At 42.3% G+C, this 26702-nt stretch overlaps 1 protein-coding gene across 3 annotated transcripts in view; it reads left to right on the top strand.

Annotated features, from left to right (window-relative positions):
- Positions 1-26702, top strand: part of MGLL (monoglyceride lipase) — a 103137-nt gene that overhangs the window by 41702 nt on the left and 34733 nt on the right. For 2 of the 3 annotated variants that reach the window (XM_018068466.3, XM_018068465.3), the window contains exons 3-4: positions 694-832; positions 21319-21425. In XM_018068466.3, coding sequence (XP_017923955.1) covers positions 694-832; positions 21319-21425 — 246 coding nt within the window. Of the gene's footprint in view, positions 1-6; positions 115-693; positions 833-21318; positions 21426-26702 lie in introns of those variants that run through there. The other variant, XM_008925298.4, reaches the window with a different exon arrangement.

The raw sequence follows: 26702 nt of genomic DNA, 5'->3' as shown, positions 1-26702 counted from the left end.
GCCGGGGTGTGAACGCGGCTCCGCAGCGAGATGCAAAAAGCCTTATCTGCTTGCGTTTGACTTGCGATGCCGGCTCCTCACTAGAATGCAAACCCTTGCACAGGATGAAAACAGGTTTGTGGCAAATTCTCCTGGAAATGTTCCGCTCCCTGCCGCCGCCACCTTCCTGTCTGAGATGTCAGAGGAGATCTTAATGATGACACGGTGGCAGATACCTCTGCTGCGTACCCTCTACTGTTCTTTGGAAATGTTCAGGCAGAGGGAAATCTTTTATGCAGCTGCCTTTTCATATCTGTAGCGACTGCTGCACAATCTGCACTTGATTGCAGTTAAAATATTCTCTTTAGGATCCGTTTGACAAAATGATGCAAAATAAACACAGATGGGAGAAGTGGGGGAGAGAAAGCTATAATGAAGTACTGGTGATGGATTGATTTTCCCTTCTTCCCCCCCCCTCCCCTCCAATGCTCTACCCCCAAATGTGAGCATTTTCTGAATGAAAACATTGCTACATCTCTGTTTTAAAGCGAAGATTTTGGGGGTTCTTTGGCTGGGGTTTTGGAGGGAGGCTCCCATCAGTGATGCTTGCCCTTTTGATTGACTTTCTTGAATATCTGTGGCTATCCAGGCTATCAGCTTTTATCTTGGTTCACTTGTTTTAAAGTATGTCTTGTTTCTTCCAACACCTTGCAGGTCATTCTTCCAGAATGCCAGAGGAAAGTTCGCCAAAGCGGAGTCCTCAAAACATCCCATACAAGGACCTGCCCCATATCATCAATGCTGATGGGCAGTATCTCTTCTGCAGGTACTGGAAGCCAGCAGCAACTCCCAGGTGAGCACTTGAAAGCAAATGTCCTTTTTTACTGTCAGTAAATAAGACTCTATTCATGTAATTATTATTTATAGCTTGACTGACATTACAGGGCTGTCTGCATGGAGCTTTACAGAGCCACTGAGAGAGATTTCTCTCATCTGAGAGAGCCTCTACTGTAAAGACCATATTCTCCAAACGTTTACTTTCTCGAGTCAACCTTACAGATGTAAAACATGGAGTTACTGTCATTCCATGCACAGCTGGCTTGGTTAGCAGTTTGGTTTGCTACCGAGTGGCTCTGGCAGGTGGCTGATGCCCATCAGCAATAAACAACTAAACTAATGGCACAGGCAGTTAGGGAGGGGTGGGATACAGGCTTAGAGATGTCCACTCTTTCTGAGTTTCTCAGTGTCAACATATGAAACATCAGCAGCATCTGACTTTGATTTGAACAGTAGTAGCCAAAATCTCAGGGCAACAGGCAGAATGTTTGACAGCGTTGTTTTTTGACCGTTGTTTGGTTTGTTTTAAATTATTTATAGTTTGTAAATGATTTAGGAAGCTTTTTCACAGTCAACTGCAATTTCAAAGCTGGCCCGTGTAATAAACATGGACAAAGAACCAGACAGAGAAAATTTTCTAATATTTTTGTCATAATTTAAATAATCCCTTTACTGTAATAGCTTTCTGTGCTGATTATGATCTGCTATAGAAAGGTATCTCTGCTACTCCCATAGTTATGATCTTCCAGTATCTGCTGGCTTGGCATGTATTTATGCTGCCACTAGTTATTTATGTAGGTACCTACTTCATAAAAATCTGGATATTGTTTTATTGTTTTCTTTTTCTGTAAGCCAACAGGAAGAACTGTGTTGATTTTATACAGCTAGAAAACAGTCACAGGAAAAAGTTGTTCAAGCTGTTGTAGGGAGTTAAACTTTATCCTTGACCACCCAACAGGTTAGACGTCGTCCTGTGTCCGAATCTGCAACTGCACTGAGAGAGGGATACAGGTCCAAGTTAGCTGGCCTTGGTTTTTATGGCTACAAAACTAGGGGACAATGGGAATAACATAGGGCTGGGTGAGCACCCAGGTAACACAGAGGGTGGACAAGCACTGAAGTACCCTGTCCCCAGAGGGGAGGACAGTACAGTTACCTCACCACGACTCCATCACACTGGTTGGGCTGTAGCACAGGGGTCTGGTTTAAGATCACCTGGCCCATTTTAGAGTTTTCGAGTTACTTCTACTCACTGCCTTTCAGAAACAAGGGGGAAAGTTTTTGGCACCGAGGCATTACACAATCTTTGTGCCAACCTGAAGATTTCCTCTACACAAAACAAACGCTATGAAACTAAGCTTCTACTGTGAAACCAGGCTGTCTTGTATTATAATGCCAATTAATCATTAACTACCCATAACCTTCAACACCCAGTTGTGGAATTGCTTTTTTTTGTGTTTGATTTTTTACAAAATTAGTAGTGAGAGGATGGGTCTTTGTTCCAGAAATGAAAGGATGATAAAGAGCTGAGAGTTAAAACTTGGTGTCTAAGTCCTCTGGGTAGTTAATTTTTTTTAGAGCTCTGTGCACCAAGCAGTTAATTGAGAGTGAGCTTGCCCTAGTTTTGCGACAACAGAAGTGGATGGAATCAGTGTTGCTCATTTACAAGTAGTTCCTGAGTGCATGCATGTGTGTGTGTGTTTGCGTGTTTGTGTATAAGGAGGGGGTGTACTGTTTATTATTAGCTCTTCATGCATTGTTACGTATGAGAGAGATGGTAAGTGACTGAATAACAAGTCAGTGCCTGGATCCTACAGTCAAGAATGCCCTTGAAGTGCATTTATAGGCAGACCAAAAATACAATATTTTTCCCCCGTCACTTCTCATAAGAACCTCTGCTTTTCTGCTTCCTGTGTAGAAGCTCAGCAACTTTCATCTAATTTTAAATGTTCAGCAAAAGTGATCTCTATATATATGTATAGGGAGAGAAAGACAGCTCAGGGGACTTTTACAGGCCCGTTACAATTTATTTCAAGCATTGAAGGCAGTTCTTTCAATCTTCTAACTCAATTGTTGATTCAGGTTCAAATCTTAACGCTAATGAATGATGCTATAACGGTCAAACGGTGGGATCTTTCATTGATCCATTATGTGTCTAATCCCAGCTAGGGCTACAGAAATACCTCTTCACTGCAGATGCCCAAAGGTTATCATTGACTTGTCTTCTGTTAGAATAGAACTTACCGTCCTTGATCCCACCCCCAGGGAGGGGGAAAACCCGGGATATCTGCCAAAGGAAAAATTAAAAAGTAGCCCTAGCCTGGGGTCGAAGAGCAGACAATGGCCAGGCAGTCTCTGAAAGTTGGGACAACTGACAGACATCACCCCTTGGAGCTGGTGCTTCTCTTTTATCTCCTTGAACAGCCCCACAAAGGTGGATAAAGGCTGTGGCAGATTGATATGCTATAGCATATTTTAAAAAACAAAACAAAAAAAAACCCCAAACAAACAAAAAAAACCCCAAACAACAAACAACTGTTTTTCAAGAAGAGAGGGAAATTTTGTGAGGCTTTATTACTTCGTACTCACAAATACCCAGGCTCTGATCCTGTGTGGTGTTGATCCGACTGATCAGCCCATACTGGTGCACATATGGAAGCTTTGTTATAAGTGCCACCGAGGCCAAGGTTGTCCTGCCAGTGAAAGGCACCTATTGTGAGTTCCTCAGCAGGGTCCGCTTTGTTTCAGAGGGGGATTTAGGTGATTACTTCACAGGAAGCTGACACACAAAGGCACTCAGATGTCATAATGATTAGATGGGGTAGATGGAGTAGGTAGTAATGGCATTAAGGAAGGAGAAAGACAGTGTTTTCCACTTGTTTTTCGGGTGGGAAGTCACTCCCAACAGCAGAGCTGGAGACTGGGTGTTGTCTTCTCTTGCTGCCTGCTGGCAGCAGTGCAGACGCAGCTTCCTGGTCAACAGCCCTGCAAGCTGCCCAACTTGTTGAGCCAGTTCCATCTTAAAGTGTAATTAAGTGGTCTTGTTGAATGCAGCAGGGGAGAAAAAGCAGAATGTTCTGGTGTCGTTTCCATGCTTTGTGTCAACAGCAGGATTTGTGGAGAATGAAATCGGGTAACTCTTTGGCACTGAGTGCTTACTACTGAGTGCAACACAAGACTTGGACAAGGCAGGGCATTTTCAGGACTATGTAATGTTTTTTGGAGGAATTAAATCATTTGTACCAAACAGGATTGATCTCATGCCTATACCATGTCCCAGTAGCCAAAGAAACCCTACTCAATGGGAAAGCAGTAATTGTGTAAACAGAAACAGCAGCTCCATGCAAGGTTAAAACCTGAGAACTCTGAGTCTAAATATGAGGAGGTGAGAAATTGAGGAACCATTCTCTATTCCCAGCTCTCAGACAAAACTGCTAAGAATAGGGGTGGGATGAGGAAGGGGAAGGAAAGTTGGGAGGAGAAGTCAGGATGTTTCCTTTGAGGCCTCTAAAGGGCCTGGAGAGCTTGAGAGATTACCTTCTTTTCCTTTCTGTTCCTATACCCATAGCTTTTTCTGGATGCTTCCTTCTCCATTCTTCACTGTTTAGATAAGCATAAATGCTTTCTTCTGGGACACTTTTAGTCCCTCTGCTTGACCTCAGGTAAACCCTGTGAAATTTACTGACCCAGAGTAGTTTTTTCCAGAGCTGAGCCAGCTGACCCAGAGCTGCTTATAGCTGCAGCCACCACTGACTTTAGACAGAGTGATGCTGGAGTCTCTCCTGGCAGATCAGCCACTCTAGGTTGGGCGGATGAAGGTTGAGACACTTGTAGTTAGAGGATGTATTTGAAAACGTGAGGTCTTGATACCTGAGCTTCCTCAGCTATCATTGTCTGGCATGGTGCTTGTGTGTCTCTCCACATAGTGGTCTCTAGGTGATCATCTCATAGATGATTGCCAGCAGCTGAAGTGGTCTGCCTGAAACTGAGACACGTGGGTCACAGATGCATTCCTGGTCGATTGTTAATGTACACTAGAATGGGTTGCCTCAACTTTAGGCATCATGACCACAGTTTAAGTAAACAGAGTTGCAATTGTCTGAGTAAACAGTGCCTTTGTAGGAGCTCTTTCATTTTTACACCCAGCAAGTGTGATTAAAAATAGAAAATTAAACAAGCAAAAAGCACCCACTTTTCTATTTGCTTTTTACATTTGTTTTACTCTATGAAAAATGCCTGTCATTCATTCTGACTTCTTAGAAATTAAAGGCCAATCCAATAAGGAGAAAATAAATTTCTCTCTTCCCCAAGGATTTTGCAGATGTGCCTGTGGTGCAGAAATACAAACTGCATTTGTATTTGAACTGGCCCTCAAATTGTAAATATTGCTTGATGGCTTTGGCATCTCATTACCAGCAACTCCACAGCATTTCCAGAAGATCAGCACAGCTCCCAGCAGGAGCAGATGACAAAGTTGAATTTGACTTTCAGACCTTTCCAAAATGAATTAATAAATAAATAAATAAACCAAAGTGAAGTCAAAGCAAAGAGAGTCAAGTCACTGATTATAATATCTTTAATTACAGTGTGTGGTTTTAGTGTCTAGAGATACTTGAAGGAGTTTCTAATTCAGCGTCACTCTTGAAGAGCACTTTGTTTGTGCTAATGAGGTCAACTTCAAATTAATGCCAAATCTGTGTGCTACAAAGTGACTTATGTCAGCACAGTTTGTCATAGGATGAATTCATCTCCCTCTGTGTGTCTGATCACATCACACACACTGCAAAGGGAAATAACAATGATCATTGTCAAATCAACATTCCAGGCTTTGCTTGCTGTATTGCTATTGCCCGAGTTTCTAAAGCCTCCCTTCTATTCATCAGCCATGTATGTGTTCCTTTAATGCCTCTGTTCTCTTTGCTCCATGTGACTGTTATTCACTGTGAATAGGGGCATCCTTTTATGATTCCTTATGCAGCTTCAGAGGATGGGCAAATTAGCAAACCAGCTTCTCCTGTCTTCTCTGAAAGACAGGAGAACAGCTTTGGTTCTTGCTGTAGGTACTTCCAACAGGTTTCTTCAGTAGGATAATTTTTTTTCAGTCTCCACAGGAATGTTCTACGGAAGCAAATCTAAACCTGCCTTTATTACACAGAACCCAAGGAAAAAGGAGAATAACAAATGGAATAACAACTGTAATTAAACCACCCCTTTTGCTTGTTCCACTGTTAGGATCAGCTTCTGAGCACAGGTGTACAATTTTGTGACATTGGTGTCTGGAAACAGGGTGACTTTTGGAGTTCCCTGTTGTGAGTCTCAAAGCAGTAAAATTTCATCCTGATCCTGGGAGCCGCAAAAGAAGCAAAATCAGTGTTGGTTCTCAGCGTGCCACCTGATGAATTGGAAACGGTGCTGTGCAGCATGGTGAATATCAGAGGGAGAGGTAGAAATAGGAGAAAAAAAGAGAAACGGTCTTGAGATTGTATTGCAAAACTCATTTTCTGCTCATTATTCTGCCAGAGACTGAATGATAAGCAAACCTTGCTTCTCTCATGCAAACAGTTCATGTGCTTTTAATTGGAATGCAGGTGTGATGATCAGTACTGGCTTTGTGCCATGGCTCTGACCGATCCCCTCTCTGGTCACTCAGCAATTAGAGACCTGCCAGTCCCTCCAGGTCTGTTTATCCTTAGCAGACCCTGCACTGACCCCTGCTTCAAACCAGCTCTTTGTTTACAGTGATGCCATAGCTGAAGCAGACAAACTCATTGATCTTATCAGGGTTCCAGATGCAAGAGCACTTTACTTCACTAGTACAAGAAATATGTAGGTTTAGTCAAAATAATAAAACAGCTGCACACAGTTCCTTGCTTCAATTTCTCCAGCACTCTTGAACATCCCTTGGGAACACACAGCAGCTCTTTTAGGTCACCATGAATATGTCTACAGCAAGAGTTGGCTGGTGTAGGTGTTCCGAGTAGAGGAGGGTATTTTTTTCTAGATGCCTGTAGCAGAGGAGTTGGCCTTGCAAGTTCCCTTCAAGCTGCTGTGACTTCGTGCTTTTCAGAGCCAGGGTGATCTGATCTCTTTGTTCTTGTAGGGAAATTGCATTGTTCTAAGAGCTGTCCCTGCAGACACATTTGGCTGAGTTGCCTTCCCTAGGTCCAGAAGCACATTGTCCTAATGTGCTTCCACTTGAATGGAAGCCATCAGTGTTTTAAACCTCCTATTGTCCCTTATCCAAAAGATGTGACACAACCCTGATAGCAAATGGCTGATTATCCTAGATATCCAAGGAGATAGCATTGCACCTTGCCCAAGAGATTCCTTAAGATGTGCTTAGGCAGTTATATCCTTTACTGTACTCATACATCCCTGTCCTGTACTCTACCAGTACAGACATTCCGACGCTATATCAGTATGGCTTATTATCCATAATAGGAAGGAAGAAATTAGCAGCACCAGGGTAAGTAAAGTTTTAGACATCATTAAAATTATATCTCCTCTAGGGTTTCCTCTTGCAGACCCATAAAATTTCACTTATGTTAACTGAAAAAAAAAGTACTGGTACAGCAAACCCAAATACCAACCTTGGGCTAGTCCCAACCATAAACATCATCTACAGCTACCAGACACGGGGGAGTCACTGGGTGGTGGTGTCAGAAAGGTGTCTCAAAGCTGACCAGACTCACTGCCTAGACAGTGGCACTGAAGTGTGGCCTTGGAGACAGGAAGGGCACAGCTGGTGGAGGCTGTCCTGGTGGCCAAAGTGATGCAGTCAGATTTAGCTGCCTCCAAGCACACTTTTACAGGATGTCCCATCAGCGAGTCACAGGAGATGGGGTAGGTGTTGGTCTTTCTCTGCTTGGGAATGTGTTTGTTTCCCCTAGAGAGATGCAGTACGTTTGTGCCTGAAGGGAATAATTATTTTAGCAGTAGCAGACATGTAGCAGTTTTCAATGTCCCAAGACCTTGAGTAACAACAAACTTCATGAGTACTTCAACATGCATGAAAGTGTCTCCCCTTCTGCATGACAGACACTGGCTCTCCCGCCAGGAGCTGTCTTCATTTCTGTTTGGCAGGCGCTCCCTTGATGATGGGAGCCTCTGAACCCTCCCATACTGAGTGATAGCAAAGACAGCTTGCTAGACCTAGAGAATTTAGTGTCAGAAAACAGAATAAAGAAGCCAATGAGGAGCAGAGAACAGGCAAAACACATGGTCAAGACAGTCATTAGGCAGTGACACAATGACCAGTGATTTACAGAATCAGACTCTTAATTTTACTGTACTTTTATTTCCTTGTCTAAAATTGGGTGTAGTCATCCATCCAAGTGATACAAATTGAGGTTGGAGTCACTAGACAAAAGTTGCCAGAGAAAGTAAGTTATTCCTTGAGGAGCTGGTGGTTGGAGAGGACTTGATGTTTGAAGAGAGATATTAGAAAAAATCTACTGAGTGATGCATTAGTTCTCTGCAGTTCAGCTACAGGTAAATGGTCACAGCAGCAATCATTGAAAAGAAAGGATAGGAAGAAAAAAGGGAACAAAATATTGACAACTGGGCTAAAGCCAAACATTTAGCAGTAATTGTTTGCTCCAGTGTTGTGTTCAGAAGGGTAAGGAAAAAATGTACAAACTGCTATAGATTTGCTATGCAAGAAAGATTACTGATCTTTTTGAGCTGTCTATCTGACCTATGGTAAAAGAACTTGCTCTATATGTTTTTTTCTTCCTTGTTCAAGCTTGAAGCTTGCAGACTGAGGGAATAAAACTTAAATCTTTGGCCTTTCCTTAGAACAGAAAGTTGGTTTAATTTGCTATAGTTGTCAGCAGGTTAGCTGGTTCACCAGCTGGCAAGATGTGCTTATTTTTATAATTTTTCAATGTACTTTTTACTTTTATTTTCAAAACTATCTCAGTGGGGTTTCAAATTCAACTGTCAAATTCCAGAAATCTATGGTGGCTTAATTTGCTAGGCGAAAGGCCTGAGGAGTGATGGGGAAGCTGTAAGTAATTAAATTGCAGTAGAGATAACATCTACTGACTTAATGGTTAAGCTTTTTCTTCATTTTTTCAATTTTGTGTGAGAGCTAATCTACAATATTTGAAAAAATTTATTATTATATAATATATTGTATATTATTATATATTATGTATTTTTATTATTATATTAAAAACTGTATTCTGAGCAGCATTCACGATCTCATGTTATTAAAAAGATATACAGGCAATCAGCATTCAGTCGTCCTCTGGCCCACTGCAGACAAGGGGCAGGGAACATCTCAACCCAGGCTGTTCTGAAAATGCATGGAGCACCTCTATGACATTATTTGATGCCCACAAATTCATTAAGGCAGAAAGCTTTTTAAAAATTTTTTTTCCAGGTTCAGTGTGGCCCCGTGCATGTAGCACAGGAAACCCACATTTGACATCTTGAATTCTGCTGTTGAACTCCTGCTGGCTGCTGTAGGGTCATGTTTTGCCTCATGCTGTGTGTCCATTCTTGCCCCTGGCATGCTGTGGGCAAGGCTTTTTACCTCTGTACTTCAGTTTGTGTAGCAGTGGGAGAAAAGGTTGATCCTTGCTTGGGACAGGGTAATGGATCAGAGGATCTCTTGAGGTGCCATTCATCTCTGCCTTATGTGACTCTACAAGTGGCCTAGTTGCATCCTCTGTAAAGCATTTTGGGTTTTCTGAATGAGGAGTGTTGTACAAAAGCCAGCTGTTGTTATTATTTATCCTGTTTATTTACTGGTCACATTTCTCAGAGCTGGGGAATGGGGAAAAAAAAGCAATCAGCAGACTCACTTTGTTTACATTTCATTTCACTTTCAGTGTTTGGGGAATGTTGATTTGTTAAACACTGTTCCTCCCTTTGAGGATCTTAGTTTTACATCGTGGAAACATTGCCTCATTCTTACACACAGGTGTATGTTTCCCTTTTGAAGCACCATTTAAGGGTTCTGCCCGTCAGAGGTTTTCTTCCTGCTGTGCACATTCTCCTGTTGCTTTAGGAGTGGTGATCAGATCCCTCAGCACAACTACATGCACCATCAAGGCTTGTTTACATTTTGCTGAACCCAGAATATTTTCAGATGTGTCGCTGCTGGAGCAGACCCACCATCCTGCAGGCAGTTCCAAACCTATGCTGCTCCAAACGGCCCCGCCAGCTCTTGGGCACCATGCAGGGCACAGGCACAGTGCTCCAGTGAACCCCATCCCTGCCTCACAGCCACAGAACTCGGGGCTCTCTCCTGCCCCAGGTCCCACACGACACATGCAATGGTTCCAGCCTCATATGGGAGCTCCGTGTCTCCGATGCCTTGAGCCACCCTGGTGTTGTGCTGCAGCAGTAGAGCTGATGGAGCTCTTCCCATTCCCATGGCAGGCTGTGACAGGTGCACCCCTCACATGTGATCCAGCACATGTCTTGGAAGTTGGCAGAAGAGAAAGTCGGGAGGAAAGGCAAAACATCTTCCATGCTGCTAGCTCAGACATCATCTCTGACTCCTTCTTTGCTGGAATTGAAGGAGTCGGAGCTGGCATGGCAGTGGTGGGGTTAATAACTGTGGTATTGAAAGTATTTGCTCTTGATATTGCTGATGCTTTTTTGAAATGGTCAGAAATATGTGGTACAGCCTCTGGTAAAGCACTCCACATAAAACACAGCATTTCTGCAGCAGAATAACAGCTTGTGGTTTAAATAAATGTTGTTATTTCTGCTCGTCTGTAGGTGTACATATATGTTTTGGTTCAGTGGCTGCCAGATACTGTAAATGAGTATTGATTTCCTTTTCTATTTTAAGCTTTTCTGCAGAAAAGACATCCCACATGCCTTTAGCTTTCTTTGCCTGTAGCTAAAGTGATTGCAGCCAAGTATTTATCTAACTAAATACTCTTTTATTTTATTCTTACCGCTCATCCTTGTTTTAGTAGTTGCACCCCAGGCTGGCCAGGACCCCATTCACATTTTGGAGCTTAAAGCTGTTACATCTGGCCCTTTTTGAGAGCAAATCAACAGGACAGTGATTAAAACTCATGGCAGGTAGGTTCTTTATTTATGTTAGCATGGCAGCCCTCACTGCCAGAGGTGAAGATGCCTGGATGCTAGAAATGAAAGAACATTTTTGGAACCAAACCTTCAGTAGCTAAAGTCTTTGGACACACAGATTAGCTCAGTGCAGCCAAGAAATAACTCATCTGGATTTGGCAGCCATAGACTGAAGTCTGTATCTGTTTGTTAACTTTCAAGTCGTCTGTAGGTAAACTGTTGCACCTCACCTGTGATTAAAATTTAATTTGATTCAAAATGTGAATAAACATTTCAGCCTTTAAAGCCCATGTTGCAGTGATCACTGTCTCAGCAGCCTTCCATGTCTCACATTTAGCTGCTTGCATTCAACTTTCCTTCCTACCTCAGGTCTACAGCAAACATGGAATAGTAAATTAATTGGAACAAGCTCAAAGCCTTGGCAAATGTTTTGCCTGTGACATTCCTGATTTCCCAGAGGAATAGCTCCTGATATTGATTTTGACAGAGCCTGTAAAGACTCACTGTAAAGATTCCTCTCATAACTGGGCAGGGCTGAAGTGCAGCTCTGGGATGTGCCAAGATTTCATTGGAAATTAATGTGTTTAATCTCAAAATATGTTAAAATATACATAAGCACTTTATGATTAGGAAATCAATCCTCAAGTTTCTGTCTCTAAGTTTATGGGATAATTCCATCCAACTTTTGGAAAATCAGGCGGAAAAAGATTGGCAACTTGGAGACTCGGGTTACCTGTGACATTTGAACTTTTAATGAGTTCATCAGTTAGTTAAGGATAACCAATTAAGATCTCTGCCAACACAGAGGACTGCTGACAAAATTGGCAATTGACTTAGTGCAGGAAGCAATCAAGAGTTGCACATTACGGGTGGGATTGCCTGGCTACAAACAGTGCTATTAAGTCTAAGTATGTCAGGGAATTGAAGTTTTTCTTTAAACCATTGCCATACAATTGGGAATTGTACATTCAGTGTTTTATTAAAAAGTAATAATAACATACTATTTTGAGTTTACAGAACAGGTAAGGTGTCATCTCTTTTCTTGCTCCTTCTTTATTCACAGCTCTCTTCCTGAAAGGTGCCCCTGACCGTGGTGGGGGGTTGGAACTAGGTGATCTTCAAGATCACTTTCAACCCAAACCATTCTGTGATTCTGAGCTAGTGAAGATTTGCCCACATAAGCCCAAAATACCTGATCAAAGTACTTCGGTCATGCAGTTTTTATGGCAAGGAATAGCTTGGAAATGCTCTGACTCCTTGTGCCAGGTGTGCACTTTTCAGCCTCTTCCTTGCACAGGTGCTGAGGTGATGAGTTGAATTCTTCCTTTAGTACCTTTTTCAGTATTGCTTGTCATGAGTTGTCTGTACCATCCGCTCCTGAAATAGCAACATGAGAATGGAGGTGATCACAGTCATGGTAGAGAATAAAACATGGACATCACATTTTAGAAAACCATAAATTTTGTGGGGAGATTGACTTTGAAGGACCTCTGATGTGCCCAGGTTCAGACCAATAGTGATGTCCTGCATCAGAAATACCTTGTGAAAAAACTGAAGTCAGAAGAAGTCTGCAGACTTGTCTTAGAGGGCTTTAGCAAATGATGCTTAACATTTAGATGTAGTGTTCTCTGCAGCACTTGATTATTTGTCTCAAACCATGAGCCCTTCTTAACAAATATTTGAAAATAACCAAGCAAACAAACATGTTACTAAGGACTTGAAGTTAGCAAGTAATTGTGTGGACCAAACCAGAGATCCCTCTGGCTTTATTAAATAAAATAATTTCCATAATTTGAAAGCTACAGAGGGTCATCTAGAACTCCCCACCTCAATACAGGCATACTGCTATCTATTTTCATCTTCTGTTCTATGCTGAAGGGTGAGATTAAATTGTCAAAATGGGGCTGGGATGTCACACAGGGAGCATTTTTACATGGCTTGAGTTGATCTGTTAGTGAAGCACACCTTGTTCCTTTCTAGAAAGCCTCCCTGGTCTTTTAGAGTTGAGTTGGATTTGTCAGGCTATGAACTTACAGCAGCAGTAGTGACTTGTCACTGAACAGGTGCCAGTGTTCTGAATGTGCCAAGACTGCAAGCGAGCTCAGTAAAAAGGAACTGGCTTTGCACAGCTGCTTTGAAGCAGAGACATACTTTTATATTAAAAAAAAAAAACCTTTTTGGTTTAGTGAACGGATCTAGTACTGAACTAGTGTGTAGTGCTGAGTTTAAGCAACAGTAACTGTGCAGAAGAAGCTTCTGGCCCTTTAACAGCAGCCTTCTCATGCCTTGTAAGGACAGTCTGTCTCATTACATGGGACTTTCTTTTTCCAAGGCTTTGGCTCACCAGGCAGTGCCTGCATTTTGATTTCAAGAAGAAACTGCCACATGACTGGCTAAACAGTAATTTTTGTCCCTTTGGAAATCATTAGAGGTTCAGTGCAAGTCCATGAAAGAGGAAGGGGAGTCTGCGAAAACTGTTCTTGCTCTTACTCCCTGTCTGTTGGTTCTCCATTGAGAATGGTGGTCCTGCAGCCACCTTCCATCTGCAGTAGCTTTGCTTCCAAGTCAACATGAATTTTTAATAAAATTAACCAGAAGTATTTTATTTTTCCTGATTTCCAAGGGGATCTGTACCAGAAACTCTTTTGTTTCTTTGCATAACTTTTCTTCACACCCTAAAGCTGTTCTAAAAATTTGGGGTGTGATTTCAGATTGACTTGAATTTTGCAGCTGTGCTTTGCACAGTTTTTTTAGAAAGATACTGACTGTTTTGTGCATCTATCCTTGTAGCTCCCCTTAGGAGATCTGACCTCCATTTTATCTCTCTTGTAGCCCTTGTACCGAAGAAGGGCTGAAGCAGAGCAAAGTACAGGACCAGGATGTCCAATTCCAGCCTTCCTCCCAGTCAGGCCCTGGGGCAGTTCTGCCCACGCTCCCCCAACCTCATCTCTTCCTCAGTCCTGTGTGTGTGGCAATGCCTACACCTTCCCTCTTTGGAAACAGAAGTTGTAATTCTTCTTTCAAGGATTCCTGTGTTCTGTAGAAGGGCAGCAGCAAGAGGGAAGTGCAGCTCCAACCCTGGGCTGCCTGTGTCTCCAGGGATCTTGTCTTCCTTGTAGATTCAAAGCAGCAGGTCTGGCAGTCAGTTTTGCCAAGGAAAATCCCATCTCTGATATCAAAGTGGAGGATTGGCTCCCCGAGGCAGTCCATGTAACCCTAGAATCCCTCCTCCTCAGATTTATCCGAGAAAGGGGTGGGAAGATCCGGCCCACGGGTTTTAAGCTACACACCATGCATTTCAACTCTGATCTCAGCCTCACGTCCCCTAAAATATTACTTCAAAGCTTCCTTGAAACAAAATACAGCTGGTCTCAAATGTTAACTTTGCAGAGATTTATCCAGAGCCATGCAATTTAAAGGATCCAATAATTCCTTCCCTCCCACCCCCACCTGAAGTTTCCTTCCTGTCTTTTCTCTGTATTAGACAACTCCTGAGTTATTCTTGGTGAGGGCTTGCATTTTGAAAAGCTACAATAAATCAGTGTAAACTGTTTCTCCACATTGTTTTGCGCTGGCTCTGTCTAGATCCTGTTGAACCTTTTGTTTTGAAATATGTTTTTACCACCCAGTTCTGTCTCTGCTCCATTGATTTATGTGTCTGCACTTTCTGGTGTTGTTGGAGAACTCCTGAATGTCATGGCAGTTCTCAAATGCCCTCCTAACTCTGTGCTGGTGAGGAATTGTGAAATGTGTCATGAGAGTAGGCTTGCAGACATATTCCGAGAGAGCTGCTTATACCAGCAGGCACAGATTTTAAGACTGAGCCTGAAATCTCTATGGTGTAAGACAGTAAGATGGTGCTTACACCAACAGGAGCCTCCTCGGACAGACTTACATGGGAATTTCCAAGCCTGAGGAAATGAGGAAAGAAAGTGGGAAGCAGAGTTTTGCTGAAGAGGCTTATTTTTTAACTGCCAGTTTAGGATCTGGACAGGAGTGAAGCTACTGATTCTACCAGACTGGACCAAACCACATCAAACACCAGTGTGCAGAACCCTCAGTCCCCACAGGCTCTGTAAAGGCAAGCAGAAATTGTGCAGTGTGACATAGTGCATGTTCCTTTGACATGTTCTGTTGTGCTTAAAGGATTTTCACAGTTAAACTACTACATTTGTGAACCACTACTTACCTTAGTCTATCTAGAAGAGGTGAATTCCTGCAGATTCGGAGCTCTGTGAGATATCCATGCTGATGCTCTGTGGTCTGTGATATTGAGAGAAGGTTGATAGAGACTCGACTCCAGGATATTGCCATTCTGACTTGCTTTTTCCCCTGAGTTGCTAAAAGTAGCTATAAAACTGCTAGTTTCACACAACAATGTTCAATGGCAGCTGAAGAAAGAGTTGGCTACCCAGATTACAGACCTGCATGGCAAAGCTGTGGGCCAGTAGGACAGAGGCTAAGAACACAGTTCTCAAGAAACCTGAGCAAGAGAGCAAGCTCTTGGATATAATACCTCCTTGGCATTGGATTGGAATTGGGAGCAAAGTCATTGCCTCTTAATCTCCAGAAGGACATAACTCAGATGTTTCCTAGAGACGGAAGGATGGCATGAAGGGACACACCTGACTCCACCATAAATATTCCTGTCTAACTGAGGTCATCAGGCTGAACTCTTGGCTAAGCACAACATGAGAGAAACTGTCATAGCTATTTTGTGATCCCTGCCCATAGCCCAAGTTTCATGAGGGTCATGTGGGACACAAATCACCTCAGGAAAAACAAATGCAAAAGCTGACTCAAAAAGCAGACACAGAGACATCCCTCTTCCAAACTTCAGGTCTTACACTGAAAGCAAGGGGCTGAAGAGGCCTCCAGAGAAAAGGTCACCAACAGTAAACAAAAAAATGCATTCTTCATTACATGTTCTTGGAAATTATTAGCTGAATTCTTTTTTTTAGTGGTAATCTTTAAGCAGATACCAGGGGCAGAAAATTAGATTGATGCTTAAATCCAACAAACTTACAAGCTGCTTAATGCACAATCTTATCATGTGAAAAATAACTAATCTTCATAGTCAGTGAGGCTCAGTCACCCAGCTAACACAAGAATGCACACCTTTCAGTGACTTTCCATTATAATATACTTTGGAAGCAAAATACACACACAGCATTACATTTTTAACACATTAAAAGATCTGTGAGCAACTGTCCAATTGCTTGTCCAAAAATGTGACCAGTGAAATGTTTTTGATAAATAAAGGTTAATTGTTCAACTGCAAAGGAACTGATAAATCAACTCAAAACAACAGAATGTAATACTTAAGCCAGTCATTTTTCTGGCAGTCTAGCTGGCTAAGAGCTTTCCTGTCATTTAGTTTTTAAAAATTACTTTAGGAATTTAGTGTCTGGTATTCAAAACTGTTCAAGTCAGATGTTCTTTGTTAGAACTGATCTGGTTCTGATAACAATATACATAAGACCAAATGAAAAGCATGGTTGCCTTACACAGAATAACATAGTATTAGCTTAAGTTGAGAGGACTCTATTCAGGAAATCACTTCTGCATGTGATTAAATCAATCCTTATTCCGGACAGCATTTATAAATCCTTTTGTAACTTTCATCTTGGACTTGCAAGTCCTGTTGACTTTCATGTGTTGACGAAAGTTTCCTGAGGTTAAGCAAGTACTTAAACATTGTTCTGAAGAGGGATGCTTTTGAATGAGGTGGAAAAGATAGCATTTTTCATATATGCAGTCATAGGAAGTTTGTTTTCCGTTCTTTAGTCTAATCCCAATGTTTTGGGTTATTTTCTGGCAATAAAAGAGCATGCACAGGATCCCACAGTAGTGGCTCTCTCCCCAGAGGACACAAGATGTTAAAGTCATACCATCCTCCTCACTACCTCCTTTGTTTAGTTCAGCTTCAACATGACTTTTGTTGAAAGCAAAGCAAGAACATGGGTCTTACACCCAGCAGGACCCAAGTGCTGAGTGGTGTTTCTGGCCTGCAAGGTTTCATAGCACAACAGCTTTCTGAGTGTTTTCATTTTGTTTCTAACGACTGAGCCTCAGTTCAAGGAGGCTCTTGCTCAGGTGTGTGATTGCAATTGATTGTGGAATTGCATCTCTGAACAATTGTTCTGGCACAGCAGAAGGGGCAACATGTGTCCAGCACAAAAGAAAGTGAGAACCTCTAAACCTGGTACTACCTTTGTGTGTAAAGCTGCAACCTAAACACCACCCTGCCCTGTGAAGCTGCTCCCCACACAAGAAGTGAAATATTAGTCTGGGTGAAATTACAGTGAGGAATAGGGAAGGTTGAAAACAGCTAAAGTTTGGATCAACTGGTGACCTCCCTGAGAAGCAGGGCAGAAAGACAATATTTTCATGTGGATTTGTGCACATTGGCGTTGGCTTTGTGTTGCAACCTGGCCTCCACCAACTCCCAACATTCCTGATTCAGGAAAGGGTGTTTGCACGTGCCTTGTACCAACTGCAGGTGTGACATTGCTGCATATTACTGGCTTAACAAGCCACAGCTCCATCATAGGAGGGGCTGATACCAGTGGTGGGTGACCTGCACAGTGGAGTGTGGGAGCAGAGACTGGTCACTGATGTACACCATCGCCTCCTTATGGGAGAGAACTAAATACAGCCAATAGTTGATTTAAACAGAAGAAGACAAATATTGTCCCGCCCTCTTGTTGCAATAAGCAACTGCATCTGTTTGCCAAGCTGTGCGGTACCAGGAGGCAGAAACCTGCGGTGGGGAGGGAGGAAGAGGAGGAGGTGGTGAAGGCTATGGGAAGGGCAAGGGATCTGTGAAAACCATCTGTTGCTTTTGCAAACAGCAGTCAATAAACTGGTTCCCTTTAATAGCCACAATTGTTGTTGCACCAGTTGGGTGAGAGCAAATGCATGGGCAATTACTCATGCTCAGCTCACACCTTGGCTTTGTGTGGAGACACACTTGCTGAGTGTGGGGGAGCCCTGTGTGAGTAGGTGCTTTCTTGAACAGATGCCAAAGTAATGCCATTTCGAGATGTTCAGCAATTACAGTTCCACCAGCCAAAGCCAGCTGGAGCATCCAAAGATACATCAGGTTTCCCTGTCTGTGGTCAGAGAGATTGGAATTAGCGTGTGTTCAGGCACAGGTCAGTCTCCAACAGAAAGCTTTGCAGGTTGTGCACTGTATTTTCTACCTGATATGTTCGAAATGCCAATGATTTCAGCAGCACAACTTCAAGAGCTGGAATTGAAGAAATTTCTCCCCAGTACCAGTTTGATACATGGCCTGTACACAAACCTTTTTTAAACAAAATTCTCATTGAGGCTGCACACAGAGGCACCACAGTCCTGCAAAATCTTAAACTCTGCAGGATTCCTGTATTAATTTTAAATGAGTCTGTTGAAAGCAATCTCTGATATTCTGTTATTCCAGCCATTGTGGTAGGGAAGGAGCAGGCTGTGATTCCAGAGCAGGGATGTCTGCAAAAATGTTTACATACAGTAAAGAACTGCTGTCAGTCAATCTAATCACTCGTTGCATTTTCCTGGCAGCTTGCTAGTGAAAATACATTGAACCATGGATTTGTTATACTGCCTTCAGGTGTTACTTGCCAAATCTAAATTTGTTTTGTAATGGAAAATGAAGGATTAAGCGAAAGAGCTAGATTTTTCAGTCACTGTTCAGATGATACTCATACTAATTTCAGTTTTTCAAGCTATTCTGTTTAATGTATGGCCTCTGTGCTTAGACCTGAAAGCTGGAGCTAAAGAGCTGTGTAGATGTGACCTAGTTCTAAGTCAGTAAAGCCATTCTCACTTTTTATTGAACAACAGAACAGGCTACTTTTGTTTCATCATGACAATCCGGAAATTTTACTCCTTGTTTATGATTTTTGATAGGACAAAACTTTCAAAAGTGTCTAAATCTCCTCAACAACTGCTGTCTTTAGGGCTCTTAAGTCAGAAACAGGCTCAGGGATTTTATTCAGTATTTTGCAGACAAATGACAACCCAGATCTGTTCCCTGCAGTGTGCAAAGGCTCAGTTCTGCTCAGTTCTGGCAGCTGTGTGCTAGGTGAGAGGAGAGGTCACAGGAACACCTTGTGTCTCTGAAAAATTGAGGTTTTTTCTTTTCTCACTGGTTTCACAGCTAATGAGGGGTCTGAGCATCTAGGAGGATGCTGACAGGCTAAGTCATGGTTCTGTATCAGTGTGAATGAAAGCAAAATGAGGGCTTTGTTGTCAGGGGATGAAATAACCAAGAATTTCCTGAAAGAGCTTCCCATTAGGTTTCATTCACTTGATGCCATTCAGTGCATAAATTCAAATAATATTTCCCTGAGAAATGAAGGGCTTTATTCAGTCAGCCAAGTTACACCTTAATCTCTGTACTTAGTCAGCAGAAACAAATGTAGTCCTCTAAAGAGTAACTGAGGGCTTAAGTAATACACTGAGCAGGGAAGCTGTCAAGGAGGTAAATGGCAGAGAGACTTAACCTGTCTAAGTCTGTTGGATACCAAGGTGAAGGGTACACGGGAATTTCTCTCACATTCCCTTATTTTCTGCATCAGTGTCCTATGCAGGCAGTGCCACTGTGCACTGCAGAGTCCAGAGCCTGTGGGTTAACAGCCTGGCTTTGCTTCACCACCTGTGGCGTTTCTGAATGCTGGGCAGGTCTGTCAGCCCCCGTGAGGTCTCTGTAGGTGGCCCAGGATGAGGGCTGAGGTACCATTTGGTGTAGGTGGAGGCAGAAGCAGTTGGATGGTGCTTCCAGTTTTCAGGAGCATGTACAGAATCATAATCTGCTCTTCCAACACTGGCTGAAGCATTTCTGCTGTGCTGCCTGTGTTTGGGAGAGGTGGGACACCTAAAGCTATGATGTCTCTGCTGCAGAAAGTTAATATTCTCTGCTGTGGAATGAGCAATGTCTCAATTCCTTCAGTGTTTGGAGCTTTAATAGACCTTGCACTCCTAAAATCAGTCTGTCTGCCAGATGCATAGATAACTTGACAAACCTATTGACCAGGGACGATGACAAAAGAAGGAATGACTGCTCCACACAGATTGTTTTGAAACCCTCAGTGACACTAAGACGATTTGTAAGACACAGCAAGTTAAATACGGTGCATGACCTAACCTCACCCTTGCTAATTGGTGTTAGACAAGATACCAGAGCATCTCTGTGTTGCTGCTTTTGTGGTGCTGCTCTGTACAATCCTTCTGGTTTCAATGGATGCTCTTGCAAGTTGTCTAGCTGAGAAAATACTTTGAAGCAGGTGCAAATCAAAGAGCTAGAGCAGGAGTTTCTACACCATCCATCATGTTTTTAAAGTTTAAATATATTAAGATTTTATTGCAGTTTATTGCAGTGAATACAGTCTAAAAAGGTATTCAAAACCTCAGTCAAAATAAAGTTGAGGAATTCACTAGCTCTTAACTGCTGTCATTATTTTATGTTGTCAGTTCATGTAATATTTCACTGTTCATGTACTAAAAATGTCAAACTTGTAGCCTTCAAATAATTTTGTGGTTGCTGATGTTGCAATGACAAATGGTTCTTTTAAACAAACAAGTTATGTTTATGTTGCTAAAGCTGTTTTTTAAATAGTCACCTGTCAAATCCAGCAAAACTTTTGCAATTTCATTGCTACTTCTGCTATAGTTCTAGTCTAAGTCTATACAAACTTTATCTAGTAAAAACACTGTGGAGGTTTGTTCATGTTCAGTCACTCTCACTTGATGCCATTCCAGGAAAAGTAAAGTATTATTCATAAAACTGGAATCTTCAAAGATAAGTATTTGCAAAAATAAGTGTCTGCAGACTGTTTTATTATCTCTGTCTGTAACCTTACAGAGCTATGTAAGAGTCTCTTTAATCACGAAAGCAAAGCAACTGTTTTGGGGCAGAAACTGGAATGGTAAAATTACTGGAGTTGGGTCAAAAGATAAAATTCCTAAGTCCAACCAAAGTTCTTGGCTAAAAATTTCATCTTGGGGTACTCTCGAGCATCAATGTTGCAAATTATAAAGCTGAGGACAATATTTGTATATGAATCCACAGAGAAATACCAGTTGCAAAAGAAATAAATGGCAACACTTACACTGTAGGAGAGTGTAGGCACCTCAAGCCCAAGATGGAGTTATCCAGCTCAGGGACTCACTAACATTTAACTTGCAGCAGAGCACAGTGGCTCTGTCCCATGAGCACTTGACTTCCATGTAGTCTGTCCCTGCTACCACCTGGTGAAGACCAAGTCAATGGAGGATGACAACGGTTTCCTCTCTGTTCAAACCCTCTCAGCCATTATGTATTTGCCTCATATTTGCTGATGTCTGAAATGCTGTTGCTGAATTGAATACACTGGTTTCACTTGCAGCTCTGAAGCCTTTGTGGGTTGATAACCATGTTAATGATTTATACATTGATGCTCCATTTAGGGCCCTCGTGTTCATCGCTCACGGCGCTGGGGAGCACTGCGGCCGCTATGATGACTTGGCCCAGAAGCTGACAGGACTTAACTTGTTTGTGTTTGCCCATGACCATGGTGAGTAGCCCTAAATCTGTACTTGATTTACAGCAGCTCAGGCCTTTACTGAAGTAAATGCTGTTAAAGCTATTCAGCACTGAGAGAAGAGTCTATAAAATATTTACAACTAGACATAAATGAGAAAGGGATCATCTGTTGCTTTGTAAAGATCTGCATGTTGAATCTTTTAAAGCTATCCCTGTTTGCCTTGAGTTTTCCTCAGCCTTGCCCTTGACATTACTGCTGGTGCTATTTTAACCTCTCTGCAAGGGATTATTTCTCTTTTTACCTGCCTCTTGGTGGTGAAGTGGTATAATCCACTATGGAAGTGGGACTAGGTTGATGTCCTAAATGATCCCAGAGGGGACGCTGAAATGTCAGCATAACTTTCATTTATGGATACAACTAAACAGCTGCATCCTTGGAACATGGAGAGGCACGGAGACATCACAGAGATCTTTGGACACATCTCCACAGTCCAGCAGAGACACCAGAGCTGTCTGTACACAGCTCAGCTCTGATGAGGAACCAGCCTGAGTGTGTGCAAGGCTGTGATAACACAGCAATACCCCCTCAGCTAGTAGGTTGGGGCGACGCTGGGCCATGTACACTTATTGTCCCTGCTTCTTCTGGCTGGCTTGAAGGTCTCCATTCTTTGCTCCATGATGTGACATAGATATGCTCATATAACAATATTTGAAGCAACAAACCTAGAAAAAAATGACAAAAGTCTGTATTTATCACATGGTTTTGATACAGAGAATGCCTCTTCTGTTGGTGGGGAAGGGTCTTTGGTGCGCAGGTTCCTGTCAGGCATGTTTTCTGCTGTGTAATTATTTGCTCTCTTTTTTCCTTGAATATCTTTTTCACTAGAGAAGCGTAAATATTTTGTAGGGTTTCTTGTTTTGGTTTTTGTTTTGATTTTTGTTGTGTTTTTTTTTTTAATGTACTGATGTTGCTGGATTAATTAGTTTAATTAATTAGTACAAATCTAGTTGCTCAGGCCGATTGTCAACTTCGTTCTCCCTGTCAGACCTACAGTTTTCTTTTTAAATTCCTTTTGGTTTTCCTCATCAGCAGAGAGGAGAAGGTGAAGAGGAACCTGAAAGCAGAACAATGGGAACACAGTTGTGTTACACAAAGAGCTGATTTAACTAAGCCTTGATTCACTGTAAATTAGAAAGACAATTAACATCTTTTAGGCTCTATAACATAATCTTTGCACATAAAGAGGTAAGCACGGAGGATAAAATTTGTTTGATGGAATGCAAGTTACAGTCTGAGCTGGATGGCAGAGAGAGATGAAGGACACAAACACCTCCATTGCCAAAACTGCTTCAGTCAGAAGCAGTTTATAGCTTTTCTCCACACTTTTATCTATCAAATCACTTCAACAGTGTGTTCCCCCTTTGTGTCCTGTCATTTGGGTATCTGTGGGTAATATTAATTATTCCATTGTGTTAGCACAATAGTAGCTGTCTGTTCTCCATCTCATACAGTGGCTCTTGGTCATATGAGTTCAGTGTAGATTTCCTGACCTGGACATTTATTCTGGTTCTGATATTCTCATGGATAAAATTCCCAGTACAGGCGCATTATCCATGAGGTCATTAATGCAGTTCCACAGTGTGGCTAGCATGATTTCCCAAATGAGTTGGGAAGTTACTAGGGCTGTAATATGCGTGACTTGACTGATTTATATTGTGTCTATCCTTCAGTCAAAAGAAGGAAAAATAATTTCCATTTTTATTGCTGAGTCTGTAGGAGCTTACACAGCAGCTCTAAATCTTGCCAAAGGCTGCTCTACATCGGTGTTTCCTCTTATTCAAGGCTTCAGCAAAAAGGTTGGTACTTCACAGAGTATAACACTATTCACCCCAATTTGTGTCTTAGTACCTTATTGCCCTGTAGAAGGTATCACTGACTCAGTTCTCTTGGTATGTCAAGATTTGAACATTTACTCTTTGGGCTATTTCATTGTAATCACAAGACTGCTGGACCTCATAGATATGTATTAGAAATTTTCTGTGGTAATCATAGAAATTGAATTCCAGAAGACCTCTTAACCTTACCTTACATCTGACATTATTAAATGGCTTTGGTTTATATCAATCCCATGAAAGAGGAAAATAGAATTTCTGTGTAATACAGCATTTTTTTCTGTGGTCTCTTATATGGTTCTTTTAACAGGTAGATAACCATTTCCCATGATTTCTGGGATTGCTTGGCATGCAGCCTCATGAAGACAGAGTTAAGGCTGCCGGGTCAGGTACCTTTCTGCAAGTTCAGATATTTTGAAATGACACCTCCTTTTTCAATTTTGTTTCTATATTGCTGTTATTTTATTACGGCAAGATTCTGATGACAGAAAAAAGAGACAGACAAACACATGGTTATTGGCAGTCGATTTAGGAAAGCTCTCTTAGAAGAGAATACCTGTGGGGATTCATCAAACTGGAGTGATATTGTAATTCTTCAGTCAGCTGCCAATTGCAGCTCCTTTAGCTATAATGCAGTATTTTTAGGGATCTGTAAAGCTGGGAGCCAAGAAAAACAAGAATAAAGGATAGAGAATGTGGCTTTGTTTTCTCATACCAAACATTTTCACTTGGTAAAGCACATGATGTTCCAGCTATCCTCTTCTCTCTTCCTATAACATCTCATTTGCTGAGATCTAATGGTCTATGGTTGCATTTGCATGGCCAGAGCCCAGAACAATCACAACTTAACCTTCAAAAGCCCTAGTGTCAACTAACAGCAGTCAAAAATGCATTACCAAGATACAGGAGCCACAAAAATGTGTTTACTTTTCTCTTACACTTTTTAACAGTAGTCAAAAGTAGCCCTCTTTTTCACTTGGAGTTGCTGGTGCTTCTTAACGGGTATTGTGGCTGTGTTATGTGAAGATGAGGAAGGAGAAATACTTAGCCCTAACCTGGCAGCAGTCCCTAGCCACTAGACTCACTTCCAACCTCCTGCTTTCTCCAGGCAGAATAAACCCTCTACCTGTCCTGGTACATGGAGACCTCTGGCTCTTTGACCCTCTTTGAAGCTGTTGAATTTCCCACTTTCGAGTTGTGTTTAATGTCAGATCAAAGCAGAGGGAAAGGTTGCAGCTCTTACAGCTTATTCACATTCCTTAGATGTTTGTAACTGAAGTTCAGCTTGCTTTGGCAGCCCCGCTGGTGCCTTGTGTGTGGTGAGCATTTCTGATGGGCTAGCAGGTCCCTCTCAGACACCCACTGCTGCTTGTGCTCTCCAGTAATTTTCTCACTGCTTTCTCTGTTTAAAGAAGGATTTATTTCCAAAATGTAGAAAATAGCTGGAGTGGAGATTTTTAAACGCATCAAATATTAGCTGCTTTTGTTTTGTTTTGTTTTTTTTTTTCCAAGTGATTACTGTGTTGTTCTTGCAACTGTTAAAAGACCATTTTGTTGATGAGAACAGAAGGCTTTTATTTATTCATAGCACTGAGAAGGATTGATCTACACAGAGAGGTTAAAAAGGACTAAGCATGGTCAAATGTGAGAGGAAAATGACCAAGAAGGATGTCAGCATTAATAAGAACAAGAATTAAAGTAGCACTGTAAGTGTGAAGTAAGAGCTCATGCACATCAGCATGAGGGAATGTTCTGGACAGCAGCGCTCCCTGATGTTATGATAGGGCAGGCTTTAGGGCCATCTCCAGGGATAGAGTCAGGAAAGCCTTGGCAAGCATTATTTGCAGCTGGTTTGCTCACAGAGCAGCACAACTGCTCCTTGGTGGCTGGGTGTGGGCCTGCTTACCCACCACAGCAATCTGTTCTTCCTGATTCCTCCAGCGGAGCCTACTGCACTTGAGCAGGAAAGGTTTAAACTGCTTTTCTGCAGAGCCATAGGAAAGAATGGCACTCACTGTTTCATTTCTTTGGACAGGAGGTATACAGTGGGTTGTGGGCATTTTTAATTACTTTTTTCCAGATGAGGGCTCCTGGCCTTCAGTGTGATACGTGAACACTGCTGGGAAATAGAATCTTCCATATGCACTACTGGACATAACCATGGGTATGGACACATCAGCATTTGCAGGAGTGCAAAATGACTGCTCTCCCCATGAATACTGTTCTCATGCATGTCCCCCACAGCAGGAAGATCCTCACACAGGACTGGGATTTGCTTGCACACGAAGTTACACTGCCTGAACCCTACTAGCAGCCATGCTCAGAGCAGTTGGGCTTCTGCTGTTGCACTCATCCTTGGACAGATGCTCTTCTTGGGTAGGAAAGAGAATATAGCACTAGCTATAGTGTACCTGTGTTAGTGCATCCTCTTCCAGGCTTTTCCTTAAGGGATGAGAGTTGTTCTCCCAGGAGAAATTCATAGTGCTTCGCAGCCCTGTGCAAAAATAAAAGTCCTGAACCTACTGTCCTGAACCTGAGGTCCTGTGGTAGGGTAGCATGGCTGGCAGGCAGTGAGACTGCAGTCATGCCAAAGCAGAGTGTTTCACAGACTGTGAGGGCAGAAGGAGAGTCAGAACCCAGCTGTCAGTTTGAGTTTCCCTCTCTCCCTATGCATAAAACCCCACTCTTAAAGAGTCAGGGAAACATTTAATGTTTTTACTAATGGTTTGAATCTGAAGACTTGCAGCTTGTTTGTATTTGTCAGATGAGGACTGCTGCAGCAGTGAGAATTGCCAAGCAAAGAAGAAAATTCTTCAGAGTTTCAGATTAAATTTTGCAAGTGCATTCCCTGTGGAGAAATTAGACCTTTTGTCTTCAAATTATCTCGACTTGTCTGTCTGTCAGTCCTTTATGATAATTGATTTGGAGTGGAGAGAGAGCTGCTAAGGGGTGATTAACCTGTTGCACCATGATGCAAGTGTACGGACATAAATCTTTGTTCATATAGCTCTGAAAACTGGTAGATTGAAAAGTCATGACAGAGTAAAACCAGCGAGAATATAAGGGAACACTTAAATGATTCCTTGACCCTTGATCAGTGTTGAGTTTCATATGGACCTGTGAGCCCTGCCTGGAATTCATCTATTCTCCTGTTTTAACCTGGGGAACACTGAGTCTTAAACACAGCTGTGGCATCAGAAGCAAGCAGTGATGTGGGCAGAGATGGAAACTGAGGTGATACACCAGAGGACAGTCACCCTGGTCTGCCCCACCTCTCCTGTTCTCTCTTGTAAGCATCTGCTATAGGTTCCTCTCACCATGATCCCAAAGGAGATGGCTCTTTGTCCTGGCTGGCAGAGCACTGCCACTGCCTTTTATCCCTGTTTTGACTCCATGTTCAGTAGGGTCCCAAACA

Source organism: Manacus vitellinus, unplaced genomic scaffold (assembly GCF_001715985.3).
Source record: "Manacus vitellinus isolate BGI_N305 unplaced genomic scaffold, ASM171598v3 scaffold_14_pilon, whole genome shotgun sequence".
Lineage (NCBI taxonomy): Eukaryota > Metazoa > Chordata > Aves > Passeriformes > Pipridae > Manacus > Manacus vitellinus.
This window is presented reverse-complemented; position numbering and strand designations above follow the sequence as displayed.